This window comes from Meriones unguiculatus, chromosome 12 (assembly GCF_030254825.1).
Source record: "Meriones unguiculatus strain TT.TT164.6M chromosome 12, Bangor_MerUng_6.1, whole genome shotgun sequence".
NCBI classification, from domain to species: domain Eukaryota; kingdom Metazoa; phylum Chordata; class Mammalia; order Rodentia; family Muridae; genus Meriones; species Meriones unguiculatus.
In genome coordinates, this window is record NC_083360.1 from 26161690 (window position 1) to 26180965 (window position 19276).

The 19276-nt window shown below is 47.9% G+C and overlaps 1 protein-coding gene across 7 annotated transcripts in view; it reads left to right on the forward strand.

Moving 5' to 3' along the window:
• The window catches only part of Slc2a9 (solute carrier family 2 member 9), a 147248-nt gene that overhangs the window by 38651 nt on the left and 89321 nt on the right, over positions 1-19276 (forward strand). For all 7 annotated transcript variants that reach the window (XM_060365398.1, XM_060365395.1, XM_060365400.1 and 4 more), the window contains 2 exons: positions 10362-10486; positions 16033-16178. In XM_060365398.1, coding sequence (XP_060221381.1) covers positions 10362-10486; positions 16033-16178 — 271 coding nt within the window. The remainder of the gene's footprint in view (positions 1-10361; positions 10487-16032; positions 16179-19276) is intronic.

Genomic DNA, 19276 nt, shown 5'->3' on the forward strand with positions numbered 1-19276 from the left:
AGTGGCACATCCTTGTAATCCCAGGGATGGCAGGCGAGATAAGAAGCTGAGATGCGAGGGCCCTCAAAAAGCCAGTGAACCAGCTAGTCTATCTTTCTTGGTGAAGTTCCAGGCCAATGGGAGACCGTGTCTCAAAAATGATGGAAGGTGCCTGAGGTTGACCTCTGCCTTCCACATCCGCTCACACAACAGTGCACCCCTGTACAACACACACAAGCACACACACATTAAACTTTCTCCAATCAGATCCACTTCCCTTTGTTTGCCTAATCCCCAATTTATTAATGACATGAATCCTCTCAGGGCAGATTGGTTTATCAGACCCTCACCCCAGTGTGTTCTCTGTCGCCTCTCTGCTAGTAACAACCTCTTGGGGGCCACTGAGGTATGTGTGGACAAGACAGTCTCGGCAAGTTTCATGTTTGAACTTGAATCATGAGTCTCCCACCAGTAGATGGATGACCTCTGCCAAGTCATTTAATTTATTCAAAGCCCAGGATGAGGGCTTCTGCTTAGGCAAAGTTACAGGGGCCAGGGGAAAGGAGTGGAGAGAGAATACCAGGAGAAGTATCCCAGTGCAGAGGCCATGTATTTGTGGTCACCTTGTCATCCATACACAGGAGCTGCTCAGTAAGCCTCTATTTTTGCATTCACACAAACTCAAGGGAGCATTCATCAAGCCCCAGAAAAATCTCTCAGACTTTGGGGTTACAGAAACACTTAAGAAAGGTCCCACCCATTTCTTCCCAGCCTGCCCAATGTCCCCCCAAAAGAGCTCCTTAGAATATTTATGTTTCAGTAAGATTCTCTGAAAGCCATGTTGGAGATATCCACACAGCATCTGTGAAGGTATATGATACCCAGTGAGCTACGGAAAATTCTAATGTTATTTTTTGTCCCCAAGGCCAGGTCCAGAGCAGTAACTACTGGGATTTCAGTACTAGGAAAGCACAGCCATTGCCTAAGGCAGTGAGAAATGTTCTCTAAGGTCCTCCAGCATCCCTGGCATTCTCATACTCTTGTTTCATCTGCTCTGCTCTGGCAGGTGGGATTTTTTGGATGAGGTCAGAGATGCAAAGTGCTGTGTAGGCTCAGCTAACTCATACATGGCTGAGCCCATGCCGGGAGCAGAACATGATGTCCCAGCCACACCATCTTTTTGTAGTTCAAGCAGATCTTGGGTAAGGCCTCCCCCAGCAACAGGACTGTGCAATCCATGGCTACTGAGCCATAGGCACACGATGGGGTGGCACCCAGATGGTCAGGGTCCCCTCTGGCCCATGCTAGACCTGTCCACAGCCCTCCTGCCTATCCCAGTTAGGCACAGTGGTCCCTGCCCCAAGGCTCTGTGGACTGTGTTTCCCACCGACCTTGCACCTGGCGGTGCCCTCCTGCCCAAGGTTGGTCTGTTGCACTCGTTTTTAAAACTCTACTTTATTTGGGGTTTTTAACACCTCCACCTCCCTTCCACCAACCTTTTAGCCCTAGGTAGGAGAGAGAAGGTTAGTGCAGAGAGGGGGAGCAGACCTCTTTATTTCTCCTGGTTGTTTAGGGTCAATGGGTTATTTCAGGGCTATGCCAGTCTCCATCAACAGCAAACACAGCCAGCAGTCTCCTCCAAGCCACTGCGCCCTGAAGTGTTTCTCTCCATCTGTCTGCAAACTACCACACCATTTATCTCTGGTCTCCCCAAACGGCCACATGCCACACCCCACCACTGTGATCCACACCTTGTCTTTCTGGGCTCTCATATTTATATCCTCAGAGCCGTAGATCATGCCCCTCTCCACGCTGCGTGAGGAAGGCTGGCAATGATTCAGCCCTCCACAAGACAATTATCAGCTGTGGAAAAACTAAAGGCCAAACTAAAATCCCACGCTTGGGATTAAAACACAAACATATTTACATAACACAACCGAGTTTTAAAAGAAAATAAAACTTCCATTGCACTGGCATTTAAGGAGGCTCTGTACCCAAGCAGTGGAATGGAGGAAGGTGCTCTGGGATTGGGGGCTACATGCTCCCAGTCACCAGTTATGAACCTCAGGACTTTACCACCTCATCTCCTAACCCATGCTTTTCTCACATGTAGCCTGAGATGATTGACAGTAGCTTTACGACCTTCAGCGGCCTCGCGGCTGTAAGGCAATGGGGGAAATGTGTTTGGAAACATCTTAAACACCTTGAACTTCTGAGCAATCGAGGAATCCTCATCTGAACCCAGCAGGAGCATCACTGTGGGAGTTACACTGCTAAGGCCAGATGAGAGAAAGAGAGAGAGCTCTGCTCACTAAGCCTCCAGCCATGGTCAGCTCCTCTTTTCCTCATTCTGGGCATCAGGGCTAAATCGAAGTTCAACTTCAATAGCTACTGGGAGGATAAGGAGCAAAGTGGAAGAGAAGCTGCTTTCTTCTGGAGGATAGTGCTCCATGTATCATCACAAGTCAGCTACCTCAGAAATCCACCACTGTCGGCCCTGCTCTACAAGCAGTGAGCCTGATGGGCTGTGAGGCTTCGATGGCTCACCTACACGGCAAAGAACAGGGCTAGTCTGAAACTGTGACTAAATACGGAGTTATCTGAAATTCCTCCTGGGATCGTCAGGAAGGAAGAGGAAGCCCAGATCGTTGTGAGGTGCCGAGGACAGCGGCAGCATCCTGGGTGTGCCTCCAGAGGGTGCTCCAGTCAGCGTGGGACTGGGAGAGAAGTGCAGCGGGCATGGGTCTCTGCTCAAGTTGGGACTCCAGCAGTGGGTGCAGGACTGGCTACTGGTAGCCCCAGTAGTCTCTGGGGGTGGGTAGGAGCTGTGGCTGGGCCACTAAAACGTCTGTGTTCAGAGAGCGATGAAGACGGGGAAGCTTGAATAGCCAGGAGCAGTCTCTGGAGATGGGCCACATCTCCTCAGGCAGGCCCCAGGATACAGTTTCCTCCTCTTCTGAAGCAGTCTTCAACTGGGGCACCATAGAGAATTGTGGTGGAACCACAGCCCTTTGTTTGGAGCTATCTGTCCTGCGCTGTAGCCACAGACCCCTCTTTCGCTCCCGACGCAGGATGGTATGTGTTCAGTTTACAGACATGGCATAGGCTCGGCTTCCGTGCTGGGCTTTGATGGTGGTGGCTCATGAGCTGTCTGGGAGTTACATGAACTCTCCAGCCCCACCTGGTTCACATGAGTGTGAAATTAAAGTAATGGCATGTGTGGGTGCTACCACCTAGATCAAAATAGATGCTGGTTATAAAATGCTCATCCTGAGAAGGCAGAAGTCAGCCACCATGGTTCCCATAGCCATGTGATACCTGAGCACCATTACCACATGGGCTCTTCCGCATGTGGGTTACTAGTGCTCAATAGAGCAGCATTTTACTTCTCCTTCTCTCTGTCTGTCTGTCTGTCTGTCTGTCTGTCTCTCTCTCTCTCTCTCTCTGTGTATGTGTGTGTGTGTTTTAAACTATGCTAGACTTGTCCTCATTGCACATATCATTGAACCTACTTATTACCTCTGGAAAAAGATAAAAACAAGAAACAAATTAAGTAAGCCCACCTGGGCTTTAAAACCAGGTCCTGGATCAGATCTCAGACAACCTGTGTAACCACATTTATCAGTGCAGCACACATGTCTGAATGGCTTTCAGGATAAGGATGGGACACTAATATGAGCACACTTGGGCTTGTGAACCAGAAAAGCACCACTCCTAAGGCCCAGGGCTGCCGCCGGGGCAGAGAGATAATCTGAGTTCCTCTGCAGGCTCCCATGGTCCCTGTAAGTACTGAGAATGAGTGACAGCAAGAGGCAGCTGGTCTGGCCCCCCAAGGTGGAAGTCTGGGAAGCACAGATAAGCAGGACTGACCCGAGGGAGAGCTATGAGGGCTGGACATGATGTAATTTGCACACACTTACATGGCATCTCATGCCACACAGGAAGGTTTTTGATTGCCTGTCATGGAGCCCAAATCAAGTTGGCTTAAGCCCCCAAGGGAATTTGTTGGCACACATAACTTACACTGGACCAGCCAGCTCAGAAAATGTCATATGTCATAAGGAAATCCAACTGATCTTTCTCTTTCCTCCATCTCTCAGTTCTGCTTTCCTCCTGTCAATCTCTTCCATGGAGGGTCAGCATAGGCCAGCATTGTGATCTCTCCCTTAATAATCACCTTAAACATGAACAGTGCTGGGCTGGGGAGATGGCTCAGTTGGTAAAGTGCCTGCCATACAGCCACGAGAACCTAAGATCCCCCCGCCCCCCGCTCCCAGAATCCACAGAAAAAGCTGGGAGTGGTGGCTGCCTCCTGTAACCCTAGCCTAGGAGTCAGGGGAGAGACACAGATCTCCAGAACTCATTGCCAGCCCAGCCGAAGCAATCAGATTCAAGTTCAGTGGAAAGTGACGGAGGTTGATCTCTCAAGTTCTGATGAAATCTTCAACACGTTCAGCCACGCTGAGCATGGCAGGAGCACGTGTTTGATAGGGTACCCTTTAACCACTGAGCTCTACCAAGCACGTGGAAGGAAGTGAAGAACAGAAGAATTCCAGCCAGGGAAGCAAGAAAAGGTGGAGAACATGACTGATGTGGAGTAAGGTACCATCTTGGCATTCAGGCCTGGGATGGTTTAAGAGTTGCTGGGTGGCATGTGGAGGCAAGTGGCACACATACAGCTTCTCCACTCACTAGGGCTGGCTGACGAGCGCTTTGCAAATGCAAGTCAAAATAGTAGTCCCCTGTCTCCCACCCCCAATCCTGATCCTGTAAAGAATGAGTCAGTAGAAGGCAGCTCCCAGGCTTCCCCTGACCTTCCTGTATCCAATCCAACTCTCACCCTGAGCCTTTCTCCTTTCTCTACCACCCTATCCATTTTCCTCTCTGCCCAAGAGCTGGGTCACACAGGGTAGACCAAACGCTATTGGAGAAGCTCCCAGCAGTGAATCAGGCACCGTGGGTGGAGTTGCGGGGGATCTTGGACTCTACTCTCAAAAATTGATGTCCCTTGTTTGTGTTGCTATGTTCATCCTTGGGAGAAAATGGAAACACGATGAATTAAAGTCTGCCTCTGAGCCCCAGGGAGTCAGCTTGGAGAATTATTTGCAAATAAGGTTTCCTTTTTCCCTGGGAGGCTGACAGGCTGGGGTTATTTTGGGAAGGAGAATTTGATATGATAAAGTTGCTAGACGGGGTGCATCCCTGTTTGCAAATGCTTCCTGTCTGACTCAGAATTGACTAACATTTCCTGCAAAGCATTGAAGACACCACTGGGCAAAGGTTTAGGCTAGAACCTCAGAAGACATCTTGGCTTCTCCCTCACGCCTCACCTCTGTCTGTCCAACAGTGAATCGGAGCAGGTCTGACCTCAAACTATGCTGGGATCTCACAACCTGCCTAGCTCCCAGCCTGGTCCACAGTGACAGCAGCATTTGTTCACACTGGATCCCGCCCCCTCCTGGCCGTGAATAGCTAAGAAGACTGAGCTGTCTTGTTAGAAGTCTGGCCAAGTCCGTCCTCTCTTTGTCTTCTGTGGCTACCCCCCTTTCCAGGGGTAGAAACCCCACACCTCCTGCTGGCCTAGAACACCCCTCAGGAGCTGCTCCATCACTCTCCTCCACCTGCCTGCTACCTCCTCCCTGGTCCTCCACTTCTTCAGCCACACTGAACTCAGTGATGCTGTTTGGATGTTTATTTCTTTCTACCTGGAGTGCTCTGCCTGGCTAGCTGTCCATACCTCCTTCACACCTTTGCTCACACGCCACCTTCCCAGTCACAGCCTCTTGGTCACTCTGTAAAATTATAGCCCCTTCTGTGCTTCGTGTGTCTTAGCATTGGTCATCACTGGCATGCCACATGTCTTGTGTTGCTTATTGAGAAGACTTAAGAATAAGGATGTCACTGTGTTTGTCCCATAAACCAGAATGTAGACTGGTGCTTAGAACCCAGTCCTGCGTTGTGAATATTTGCTGAATGAATAAATGACTATGAGTGAATATGGTAGTTACCTTGCAGGCAAGATGGTCACTGGTGTTCTAGATCAGCATGCAGTAGTGTGGCCTTGACTAAGATACTTGCAAGTCTGTTTCCTCAAGACTATCCACCTTGAAGGTAGTGGAAGGTCTCAGTAGTTAAGATCATTCCCTTCTCTTCCAGAGAACCTAGGTCCAAGTCCCATCACCCACATTGTGGCTCACAGCTGAATGTAACTCCAGTTCCAGGGGATCTGATTACCTCTTCTGGCCTATGTGGGCACTAGGCATACATGAAGTACACAGACATACACACAAATAAAATACCCACACATTTTAAAAACATTATCTAACTCATAAGGTATCTTATACAGTGAATACATAGTGTTTAAGACTGCCTGCTCCACAGTGAAGCTCCGTGTTTGCAGTTAGGGGCTTGGCGAGGTTTCTGCATGAGTGACTTCTGTATGAGTGACTGTGGCTTGAAGGGGTTGTCAGCAGGGGGCACCCGAGACACTTAGTTCATGGTTCAGCCCTCTGCTTGTCACCTACAAAGTCATCAGCTAATCACAAATTCCCGAGCGTCTATCATTGACATTACATGTCAGGTGACTGTGTGTAAGCACTATTGGTGAATTTGAGGAGCAGCCCAGCTTGAGAGGCACTCACAGAAGTTACTTGATGGCTTGCTCTCTCACATCCTCCAGCTCCAAACATCCACTTTAATGGTAGTGATGTCATGGAGGAGGAGGTGGTATCTGCAAGTGAGCTGAGGGTTGATTGCTAATCAGGCTCATTATTCCTCTGTCCATAGAGTGAGGGCACACTGTCTTTGCCAGATCTGAGAACCATCGCCTCTGACAAGCCTCTCTGATAAGACTCTATTAATAGGCTTGGGCCTGTGAGGCCTTAAAGGATAAGACAGAGACCATGAATTAATACAAGGAGAAAATTGTGCTTGCAAGAAATATCCCCCCCTCCCATTTTTACAGTCAAGCATCTCCCTTCTCTGGATTGGAAAGTCAAAATGGAGAGGCAGCCTTACTGTAATCCAAAGGTCAGCACCACACACTGCAAGGCAAGTGCTGGGACCACAGCTGGTTCCGTAGAGGAGATGCTCACTCAGTAATGGGAGCAGTGGGAGTGTGATGGGGAACCCTGTGACTGGCCTTCTCCACCTCCCTTGGGAGGCCTTTCATACCAATGGCAGAGAAAGGGGAAAGGGATGGAAAGGAAACAGGCAAATGATAGACACTGTCTTGGTTATGCATAATAGTCTCTATTATCTGGGATTTCACATTCCTTGATTCCAGGCATCTGAAGTAAGCTGTATTATGAAATATAAATGGAAAAAATCCAGAAGCAAACAGTTGATAAATGTTGGAATAATTGCTGTTCTGAATAGAGAGATGAATTCCATGCCATCCTGCTCTGTCCTGGGACACAAATTGTCCCTTCATCTAGGGCGTCCACACCATTTACACCATACACACTGTAATCATGTCTAGCCATCTTGGTTTATCACTGACATAACTGTATTTCCATCATACAGTCTGCGTAAGTTAAGTTTTAAAAAATAAAATCACATCATTTTTGGCTCATTAGCACATCCATGTGGCTTTGCTTTCTAAAGGGCCTACTGGACACAAAGTTTAGGGTTCTCTTTTCATTTTTGCCTCCCAGTCCCTCAGTCCTCTCTGGAGACACCCAGTCCTACAAGTTTGAGTGTCTTCTTAAGGTTGGTGCCTAGCAGGAGCACACACACACATACACACACACACCAGGTGCACACAAAGACATGAATATACATACACATACATACTTACGCACACACTCATCCACGAACATAGACACACTTCTTTTCCACACAAATCACCAAATTAGTTTACACCACATTCTGCACTTTGGCCTTTTTATTTCTCTCTCGGAGCTCTTCCCACTTCAGAGTACAGAAAGCTACCCCTGATTTAATGCCGGCACAATGTAAACAGCACAATGTAAACAGGCTAGAACTTAGTTTGCTGTTTTAACCATCGGTTGCTATAGGATGCTATTGTGAATATGTTGGTACCATTGCAATGGCTGCAAAAGCCAGCAGCTGTGAGATTGTCCAGGAAAATGCAGTCAGGGAGGAAACTTAGCTGCAATGCTGACATGAAGCAGAAAGCACAGGCAGCTGTCCGAGAGCTCAATACTTTTTTTTTTTTGAGACAAGGTTTCTCTGTGTAGCCTTGGCTGTCCTGGACTCGCTTTGTAGACCAGGCTGGCCTTGAGCTCACAGAGATCCTCCTGCCTCTGCCTCCCTGAGTGCTGGGACTACAGGCGTGTGCCACTGCACCTGGCAGCTCGAGAAGTCTCAAATGTTAAAGGGAATATTGAGTATCCCTTGAAAGGCCCTCACTTCTCATAATTTTACAAAACAACTTAGTGTCTCTTAATTCACTCAGTGTCTTTTTTGGGGGAGGGAGGGGACAGGTGGAAGTGGGGAGAGAGGCTGCTTCCCAAACTCTTTGACTGCCTAACCTCATGACGCAAAGCAGGTTTCTAACATGTCAGGGTCCTGTGTTGGGGGTTGGTCTGATGCCTGTATTTTGATGCTCATTACTAGCTCTCAAGATTTGGTTGCTGCCCCATCCTTGTTTTATAAACCTGCCTAAGACATTACTCCTGATTAATAAAAATGGCCCTGTACCTGGGCAGGGAGAAAGGAGGGAGGGGAGGCTAAGATCCCCAGGCTTTGAGGACAGGGGAATCATGGGAAGAAGTCAGGACAGATAGGAAGAGAGGAAGAAGGAGGACACCAGATGGGTTAGTGTGGGGGATGAACCACGTGGGCCAGGAGAAAGGACTCAAAGAATGGCATAAAAAACAGCAAGATGAAAAATGTAAGCAAGTATTTATAGGATTATGGATAGAAGGCAGCCCAGATAGGATGGCTAAGGCAGTTGGCATGGGATTTAGACTGGGAGGCTATTGAGATAGTGTAGGTAGAAATATCTGCCCAGCCCAAAGTGTTATAAGGCAATTTTAAGATCTAAGAGGTGTCTGTGTCTTACTGATTGTGAGAGCAGGTTAGATAATACTGCCATAATAATTATAAGGCAAATAATAAACATTATTTAGCCCAACACCATTTTATTGCCAACAGCAGTTCTGGTTAACTTTGTATGACATAAGCACGTAGGAGCACTTGCCTCAGAAGAAAGACAGCTCTACATTCTAAGAGGGCTGGTCATGCCTGGCGCTTAGACTAGGCCCCGTCACACAGTGAGGCCCTGAATGAATGGAAGCTGCTGGGTTGGTTCTGCAAGTGAGGAAAAGAAAACACGGCCTCCTAACTCCTCAAAGACAGAGCCAATGCAGGAACCCAGCCCCCCAAGAGAGGCATGAATCTCAACTGTGAGGGCCCAGGGACACATTACTGAGCCAGACAGCGGTCCTGACACAGAGCAGTAAAAGCAACGATTGCCAGGGGAACCTGTCTGGCTCTGCTTGATGGTTCCAATCCAGTATTACATCTAAAACTGTAGTTCATTAAATCCAAGGTGCCTGTCAAGTATTAGGAAATATGACTGTTTTATTGTGTGACAGGGAGAAAGTAAGGGAGGCAGGGAAGAAGGAAAGAGAAACGGAGGGTAAAGGCTGCCAGCTAGAACAATAGGATGCCATGCTGGCTGTCCAGCTGTTATCCGGGCATCATGCTTCCTGGCCGTTTTTGTTTGCCTCAGTTTCTTTGGCTACTGGTTCCAGCTTTTGTCCAACCCCCAGAAACAGAGGAAGTACCCATCAGAGAGGCAGTACGAGTGGGCAGTACTGCTCTGAGCTAGCTCTTCAGGAATGAGCATCCCCTTTTCAAAGAGTCTTTACACAAATCGTTCTTCTAACATGGTTTATCTGACTCCATAAGCTAATATTTGTCCACTAGTGGTTTCTGGCTTTCTGCTCAAATGCTAGCTCCTGCATTATAACTTGTCTATAAAAATGTTATTAAATAAAGAGCTGGGCATAGTGGTGTACTCCTGTAATCCCAGAACTCTGGGAGGCAAAGGCTGGTGGTTTCTGTGAGTTTGAGGCTAGCCTGGTCTACAAAGTGAGTTTAGGATAGCCAAGGCTACATAGAGAAACCCAGTCTCGAAAGAAGAAAAAAGCTCAATAAAACCCAGAATTGATGAAATCAAATCCTACCACAAGCAGTGCCCCTTATCTACCCCATTGTGAACCTGGAGACAGTGGATGCCAGGCTCAAGGCCCCACAGCCAAGCGAGGGAGTGTGGGGTAGGCCCATGACCTCAGTTCCTTGGCCCATGTTCACCCCACCTTTTGAAGGAACTCGCTTCTCTGTTTGGGGGTGGGCAGGATACTAACATGCCTCATAGCGCATTGCCCTCATCAAGTCACTTTTCCTTCCAGGAAGTACATGTTGCTGGTCAACAATGGATTTGCAATTTCTGCAGCATTGCTGTTGGCCTGCTCACTCCCCGCAGGAACCTTTGAGATGCTCATTGTGGGAAGGTTCATCATGGGCGTGGATGGAGGTGAGTTTCACCCCAGTTGGGGAGGGAGGCAGTAATGCTCCCAGGGCTTGTCCGGATGGAAAGAGATGATTGGGGTTGAGGTAGTCCTGGGGGAGGCTGAGATTCTAGAACTCCACAGAAAGTGGGGCATTCCGTGGTGTTATACCCCCCCCCCCCACACACACACAGTGCTGTAGCACTCAGCTTGAGAAAACCAGGTTGGGTAGATAGAGCTGAGTCACTACCAAAGCCCCTGATGGCTTACAGTGTGCTATGCCTCCCTCTGCCACCTTCTTTAGAAAGTCTGTACTCTAGGTGGTAAGCTGCAAGCTCATCAAGCGATTCTGGGCATCTGTCTGCGCATTCTTCCATTCATTCACCAAGTGTTAGAATACTGGCTGTTCCCTGTGTTCCATATGCTGGGGACAAAAGGCATCTAATTATGCAAAGTTCTAAAAAGAAAACAAGACAGGGCAAAGGGCTAGCAAGAAGGCTTTTAGGAAAACCAGTTAGAAGTATTGGGAAATGTGAGCAGAGACCAGAGTGAACAGAGATTGAGAGCTGAGTAAAAATCCGAGGAACTGGGTTCTCGGTGGAGAGGAGAGTGATATGGTCCTGAGGGAGAAGGTGATTGGCATTTCTGAGGAAGAGTGAGGGGCCGAGGGGCCTGGAGCTTGGTGAGGAGGGAAGTGTGGGATCTGAGGCTGAAAGGGAACCAGGGCACGATGGTACAGCCCACAGTTAGGACCAAGTGTTTGTGCTGAGAATGAGAGGGAGCCAGAAAGGGCTGAGAGGGGCAGGGCATGGACTGGATTATGAGTCAGTGCTACTCCGTGGGTACTTGGATATGGAGTGTGAGGTGGATCCAGGAATGGGATAGGGACGATGAGGGACAGCCTATATGACACTGGCAAGACTGTGTGGCAGAGCAGGCAGAGAGGGATGGCCAGTTTCTGCCAAGGGAGTGAGATTACAGACTTAAGTTACTATCAGAACAAACTGCTTTTGCCCTAAACCTGCTCAGTAGAGCAAAGATTCTAAGGTTCAGTATTACCAATCAGCTCCAAGTGCTTTAATTCTTACTTTTAAAAATTACTTTTGCTCATATTGGAGGTAAGCTGTGTGCCACTGTCTGTATGTGATAGTCCGAGGGTGGCTTGCAGGATTAGACTCTTTTCCTCCACGTGGGTTCCAGGAATCGCGCTCAGGTCATCAGGCTTAGTAGCAGTCACCTTTACCCACTGAGCCATCCCACCTGCCTGTGTTCTGTACTCTCTTAGTGTTGTCAGCTCTGTCAGTTTGGGTTCTCTTGCTTAGTTTGAGATAGAAATCATAGAGAGACAGGCCTCGCCCAACAGAGTATCTAGGGGCTCTTCTCACAGAATTCCACGGGCTCCAGAGGACAGCAGCAGGAAGAAGCCCTCAGGTGCAAACACTTCACAATACCATAGTCACAGTCACTCGGGCCAAAGCAAAGCTGATGGGAAGAGCAGTTAGAGATCCAGCTGGGGATGTCTGCAGTGGGGACAAGCACTGAAGCTTTCCTTGCTGTCCGATTCTCCTCCTGTTGCTTCATAGGAACCAAATAGCAAGGCTGCCCTGGTTGGGTGATGGCAGAATGAAATTATCCTGTGGGTAAAATCCTCCATCTAGCAGGATCCAGGCCTGCCTGCACCCACTCCCAGGGATGGTGGGGGATATTCTTGTCGTGAGTGCTGCTGCTGTATGTTTAATTCTAAGCTTGTAAAGGGTAGATCCAGGATTGGAACCGACACAGAGGAAGGCTGCATAGCTAGGAACGGCCTACCAGCCTCTCCAGTGAAACCTCTGCGATGCTCTCTCTAGAGGGTTTTATATTTATCAGCTGCTTTCCTCTTGGCTTTGACTGCCTCGCTGACTTGCGCTGTACTTGTTGCTCTCTGAATATCCATGTTCGCAGATGAATGCGACTCTTTCACAGCCACAGACTCAAAATAAATGCCTTTAGACCCCTTTCCTGTGAGCTGTTCGGAAAGAAGCAAAAGAAAAGGAAGAATAGGGGAATTTTTTAAACACACGATGACTCCTGGAACACAGCCTTCTGAAGGGATGCCAGGACCCGGAGACTTCATGTCCTTTATTCTCACCAAACCCTGAGAGCAGGGAGAGAAAGAGCGAGGGCATCTAAGGTAAGGAAGTTGTACAGGAAGAGAGGAAAACTACTGGGAATGGGCTAGGTCGGCTGTGTGCTCATAAGACAGAATTTAAATCCACGGCTGGGGGGTGCAGCTCAGTAGCCCGGAGTGCTTGCCTAGCGTTCACCAACCCCTCAGCTCAGTCCTTAGCATCATGGAAAACCAGGTATGGTAGCACATGCCACATGGGAGGTAGGAGCAGGAAGATCATAAGTTCAAGGTCATCCTTGACATGCTTCACTACATATTGAGATCAAGACCAGCCTGGTCTATTTGAGACCCTGCTTCAAAATGAAGCTAATCCTGAACATTTTAGAAGTAGAAAGATCTATTAATATGTAAAAGATCTACTAATAAAATCCATTAATTCAATTGCTCATGGAGCGATTGAATCAGATTAGAAATGTAGGACACCTTTTTTTTTCCCTAGGAGTTTCAGAGAAACATCAACATACTGCTTTTTTTTATACAGAAATAAATATGATTCAATACAGCGTTGGAGACAAAGTCACATAGATTGCAGAATTCAAAGTAGGAATTTTGTGGCTGACAGGGAACTGCGCCATAGGGAGTGCGGGCAGCTCTGGAAAGGTTATGCCTGGGCCGTGTCCAGCCACAGTAGGAGTTTCCCAGGTCACAAGCCATGCCAGCTGGCTACAGCAGCAGCTCCGTGGTATCCATTTCTGAAATTATTCACTGGAGATAAATTACAAATTTAAAGTAATGTTTTTAAGAACACATCATCATTATTTTCTATTTTGTAAATTATTGTTGTTGCTAGTCATTCTGTGCCTGATTTATCAGTTGAATTTCCCATAGTCATTCCTATACAGGGAAAACCCACATCTGTGTAGGGTCTGTTACAATACACAGTTCTAGGTATCCACTGAAGGTCTTGCAGTGTATCCCTCATGGGAAAACTGTACTTCCAGTTAGTGCTGACTGCTATGAGGAACACCAGCCAGGGAGAAGACATGGAGGGGATGGAAGAGCTGGTTGAGGAAGGTTGCATTGAGGAGGTATATTAGTTTTCTATATTTACTGTTGCAAAATGCCATAAACTGTGTGGCTTAAAAAACACTACCATGTATACTCTCATAGAATCCAGGAGCCCAAATAACTTACATCGTTTGTTTGACCAAATACCTGACAGATGGCTATTAAGGGAAGAAGGGCTCGGCTTACAGTTTGCAGACATAGACCTTTCTGGCAGGAAGGCATGGCTGCAGAAGTGTGATGTAGCTGGTCTCATTGCCTTCCCTGTCAGGAAGCAGAGAATGAAAAGAAAGTAGAGCGAGTCTATAAAACTTCAAGGCCACCTCAGCAATCTTCTGCTTTCTAAAGTTTCCACCGCCTTCCATACAGCACCACTAGCTGGGGATTAAGTTTCAAACACGTGAGTCTGTGGAGATGTTTCACATTCAAAACATGATGCGCACGTGATGTTAGTTAGCAGGACTGATCCCTTCCCAAGGCTCTCATGGAGGCCATGTTCATGCCCTTCTTCCCAACTTCTGGTGCTCCCCAGAATAGTTTCATGGTGGTCGCTGACTTGATGCTGTCCCGCTCTAACTCTTCATCTGCACATGATCTTCTTTCTTCTGGGTCTGTGTACCCTCAAGTGGCCTTCCTATAAAATCCCAGCACTGAGCTTGGGCCCATCTAAAACCCCTTATCACCTCATCCAGACATAATAATACTGGTAAAGATGGCCAAATGTCAGACCCATGGGTAAGTGAGGATAGACTGAACATATTTTGGAAGACACAACTCCACCTCCTACTGTAGAAGGTAACGTTGAACTGAAACATGAGGGATAGGTAGACATCAGCTTGGGATCTCTGAGGATAAAGGGTTTGAAACAAGCAGAACAAAGATCAGTCTCCTAGAGCACAGTGGGCCTAGAGTGCTCACTGAGCCCCGAGGTTCACATGACTAGGAAGGATTGATGCCAGGGAATAGGGTCAGAAGTTGAACAAGGCTCCTTAGGAGTGGGGATGCTTAGTGAGTGACAAAGCAGCCTGGACAGATGGTACCAGGCAAGCCAGGATGCACCAGGGGCCTGATCGTAGGCTTACGAGATAGCTTACCTCCTCCTTTACCACCGGCTTTGCCACAGTCACCATAAACTAACAGCTGAATGTGTGCCAGTAACTCTGCCAATCCATGTATACGTGTTCACATTAAATTTGTGCTCCACTTCCATAATGCTGATAGCTCCCCTGTGTGTATATCCAGACTACAGTGGCTTGTGCTGCCCACAACTAGAAACACCAGTGGGCAGATGCAGAAATTAAATCTTTAAACTACACTTTTTCAGAGAGATGACAATCTAATAATAGATTGTCACCCCCAAATAATCTACCTTCTCTGGGCTGTCTCCATCTAGCATATTTTATAGGGAATTTGAATAAAGGCAGCCAGTCATCCGCAGTTCAGCCTTGACCCGCTGGGTAGGGCTCAGCCTTGTCTCTGAGATTCATGGCGTTCGTGTTTCTCTCCTATGGCCTCTTGCACTTTCTTCTCATTATCGCCTTCTACTTAGTGGAGGGTCACATATTCACAAAGCAACTTCATCTCCCATTCCTTCTAAGCCAAAGGCCAACTAAGAAAAAATAACAGTGTGTGCATGCTGAGAATGTGCAGTTTCTTTTCATAATACGAAGCACAAATGTGCTTTTAATACAGAGTGGCTGTGGCCTCAACTGTCCCTCCTGTCTGCTCTTACCTCCACTGTACTGGTGAGCTAGGGAAGTTAACACCACACAGCATTAGGTACTTTCTACTGCTGTGGTAAACACACACACACACACACACACACACACACACACACAAAACAAAAACAAAAACAAAAACAAACAAACAAACAAACAAAAAAAAAACACGACCAAGAGTGTTAGGAAAGGAGTGTATCATATAATAAACTTCCGGTTCCAGTGGGGGAAGAGTCTGTGATGGTGGAGAGGCATGGCAGCAAGCAGCAAGCATGGCAGCAGACACAGGAAGCTGAGAGCTCACATCAGGAGCACAAAACATAGAAAACAAGCTGGAAGTAGGACAAGGCTGTGACATCTCAGAGCCTGGCCCCGGTGATGCACTTCCTCCAGCAAGGCTACACCATCCTCAACCTTCCCAAACAGCACCACCAGCTGGTGGATAAATGCTCAACTACCCAAGCCTAAAATGGACATTTCTCATTTAAAGAGCCATCACCACTCATGGCCATGACCCATGCTGCTTCTTCCCCATGGCAGTTATCATAGCTGTGAGCTAACGAGTGCTCTCTCACGGCCTTGGTGTCACGGGCAGGAGGCACAGCAGCATCTGTAAGTGCCCATCAGGTGACTGCGTGTGAACCGGGGGTCCTCTCTCACTTCCGTGTCTTGTCCTCAGGCATCGCCCTCAGTGCGCTCCCCATGTACCTCAATGAGATCTCGCCCAAGGAGATCCGGGGCTCTCTGGGCCAGGTGACTGCCATCTTCATCTGCATTGGCGTGTTTTCTGGACAGCTGCTGGGCCTGCCTGAGCTGCTGGGAAAGGTAAGGTGGCTTCCGCAGCTGCTCTCAGCAATCTTCCTTTTAGAAATCCCATCTCTGACATGGTGATTCCTGAGGGCTCAAGGGCTTTACATATTCATAGGGAAAGGGCGCCTTTCACTTTCTTAGAACGTGAGTGCTACATAACAAACGCAAACTGCCCACTGCCCAGTGTTGACGGCCCAGTTTGCACTTGTATAAGCTTTGTTCTCTGCTTCAAAAACCGTACATGCATCTTACTACCTGAATATACCCTTGCCAGTGGTTTTCATGAGATCACGCCATATATATGATCCTGTAGCTTGCTGCTTTCAATTTTACACATTTTGGGTATCTTTCCAAGATATTCACCAACTCTACCTCACTCTTGAGTTTTTCTTTTTTTTTTTCTTTCTTTCTTTTTTTTAAATAATCATTCAGTCTTCCAGTTTGCTTTGCTGTGTGAGGAACAAGCAAGAATGGCTTATAATCCCGGCACAACAACATGCTTGCTGGGTGGGCTTGGCAAAGAAGCGTGTTCGTTCAGATTAGTGCAGGGTAGGGTGAGCCCAGAGAAGATTTCCCAGAAGGTGGGGCCTCTTACCTGAGACTCCCAAGGGTGAGTGAGGTTTAGGTAGTGGTGATGAGGCCTGGGAGAGAAGATGTCCTAGAGAGAGGACAAGAAAACATAAGAGGCCTCTAGATGGAGCAGTGTCTCTGAAGTAACTGGGAGGCTTTGGCACCACGAGGGAGCAGGAATGAGCCACTTGGGTGAGGAAGATGGGTAAGGAGGCTCAGTGAGGGAGAAGGCAAGGAGCTGCTCACTGAGCCCAGCAGGCTTCAAACTTAAAAGAACAGGAGCAGGGCAATGGTGGGGTCAAATCCATAGTCAGAGGGGTTATGAGTAGGTAATGGAAAGGGAACAAACTGGAATGGGGAGGGTGAGGCAGGCTCAGAGGCCCCGTAGGAGGCCGTAGTTACTGGCACATGTGGCCAGAGCCAACAGTGGCTGTGGTTAGGGAACAGTGCATTGATCAAGACCTGGAAGGAAACTGAGTCCAAAGTACCTACTGCCTGTGATGGGTGAGGGTGATGGTAGGAGAGTGGTCCAGATGCTTCCTGGGGATACAGAGGCCTCTCCTGGCCTCCTAAGGGATGAGTGCAGGAAGGAGGAAGACAGAATGCCTCTGCTCAGAGCTTGTTAGCCAAGGACGGCTCTGAGTACTTAAGCAGTGCCTGATGCCAACAGCTCTTAGCTCATGGGTAATGCTGCTCTAGTGAGCCACCCACAGCCTGCCATTGCCTTCTGCCTAGATCCTGCTTACAACGTAGAAGCTGGAGCTGAGAGCTAGAGCAAGACAATGCAGGACTCAAGGGCAAAGGTGGTATGTTTCTCCGAGCCATGAACCCAGCACAGGCTTCTCTGGGGATGCTTGAGCTTAGGAAAAACAGGGGGCTGATTGTTGTGGGCTTCTGTGCTCTGCATAACTCCATTAACTCTGGATACAGCTCCTATCTTAATCAGTAGAGGTTTCATGGGCCCAATAACTGGGCATGTTGTCCACTATGAAGAGATGATGCCAAATGACCAGTGTGCACCACATTTTAAAAGTTTTAAAATATTTTGATCATTTCATGTGTTAAAGCATTCATAACAGAATTTAGCATTCTAGCCATTTAAAACATGCATTTCCTTTTAAAATTTTAATTTTATCCTCTCTCTTTCTCTCTCTCTCTCTGTGTGTGTGTGTGTGTGTGTGTGTGTGTGCCAGGAACACACATGTGGAGGTCAAAGGATGACTCTCCACCATGGAGTTGGACTAGGCTCTTGGGTTGGCCAGAGGAGCCATCCTACCTGCCCTTAAATGTATCTTTGTGTCATTATGCATGACTTGTTACATCTCAGCTGCCCAGCTCGCCTCAGAGCCACCTGCCTCTCACCTCCCTGTGCTGACTGTCTGGACTGACTACAGGCGGGCACAGTCCTGTTTTCCTCTTTTCACAAGAACAAACAATGCCTACTCTGTCCTTCCAGTTGTCTTGTGCCTGACAATTTCAGTAATTAGCGCGAGTGTGTCCGGAACAGCCTGTCTGCCAGGGTGAGGTCTCACATTAAAGAATTCGCTTGCTTTCTGTTTAAAGATATTTTAAGTTCTCAAAGTGAACATTTGTCAGTGACAATAAGAACAAATGAAAATGGTTTTCATGCCATATTCTGAAGTAGCTCAAATGATCTTAAGAGTCAAATACAAAACGCTAGACACAGCTAGGGAGATGGCTGGGTAGATAAAAAGCTTGCCATGCAAGCATGAGGAGGTAAGAGCAGACCGGGAGGGACAGACAAGGTCATGATGAAAAGGAGCTGCACATATTCAGCGTGTACTGCTATTTGTATATTAAAGCTGACAGACAGTATACTTGTTCTCTGGGGATTAAGAAAAAGTGCCTGCCTTACAGGACTCCAAATTCCTTGTTGCCCATCAAACCTTTTGGATGCCAATATCAGAGACTTTCTGTTGTCCCAGGTCCTCTTTCATTCATTCACTCAGTCTTCAGTCAGCTCAGTTAAAACACTGAATTGGATGCTGGAGTCTAGCAATGAGCATGTCAGATATAGCCACATCTTCATGAGACTTACAGACTGCAGGGCTGCGTGGACTTTGGCTGGCCACTCCTTCCCCAGCATCCTTCTTGGAATCAGATATATCCCAAAGTCCCAAATCCCCATGTCCCACTTAAACACCACTTCTGGGAACACATCATTGGCAAGTGTGTTCTCGGAGCACCTTGTGCACTGGTCTCTGCTGTTCTGCCGTTTCCGTGTTCTTGAGTGTCTCCTCCCTGCTGGGGAGTGCATCTTGCTGACGGTCACATACTGCAGTCCAGACGTGTCTGCGGGTCTGTAGAGGGCCCTGTCTGCCGTGTGCCAGGTGTTGGGCTGGCTGCTCCTGCTGCAACTATGGAGTGGTCAGACCAGGCTTCACATCGTGGAAACCACAGGGGAGTGAGTAGCCAGCGGCAGATAGAGGATGGAAGGAGGAGGACACTGACCTTGCTGGGGGAAGGATGGTTTTCTGCACAAGTGATGTGAACGGAGTGCCTTAAGGATAATTAGGATTTGT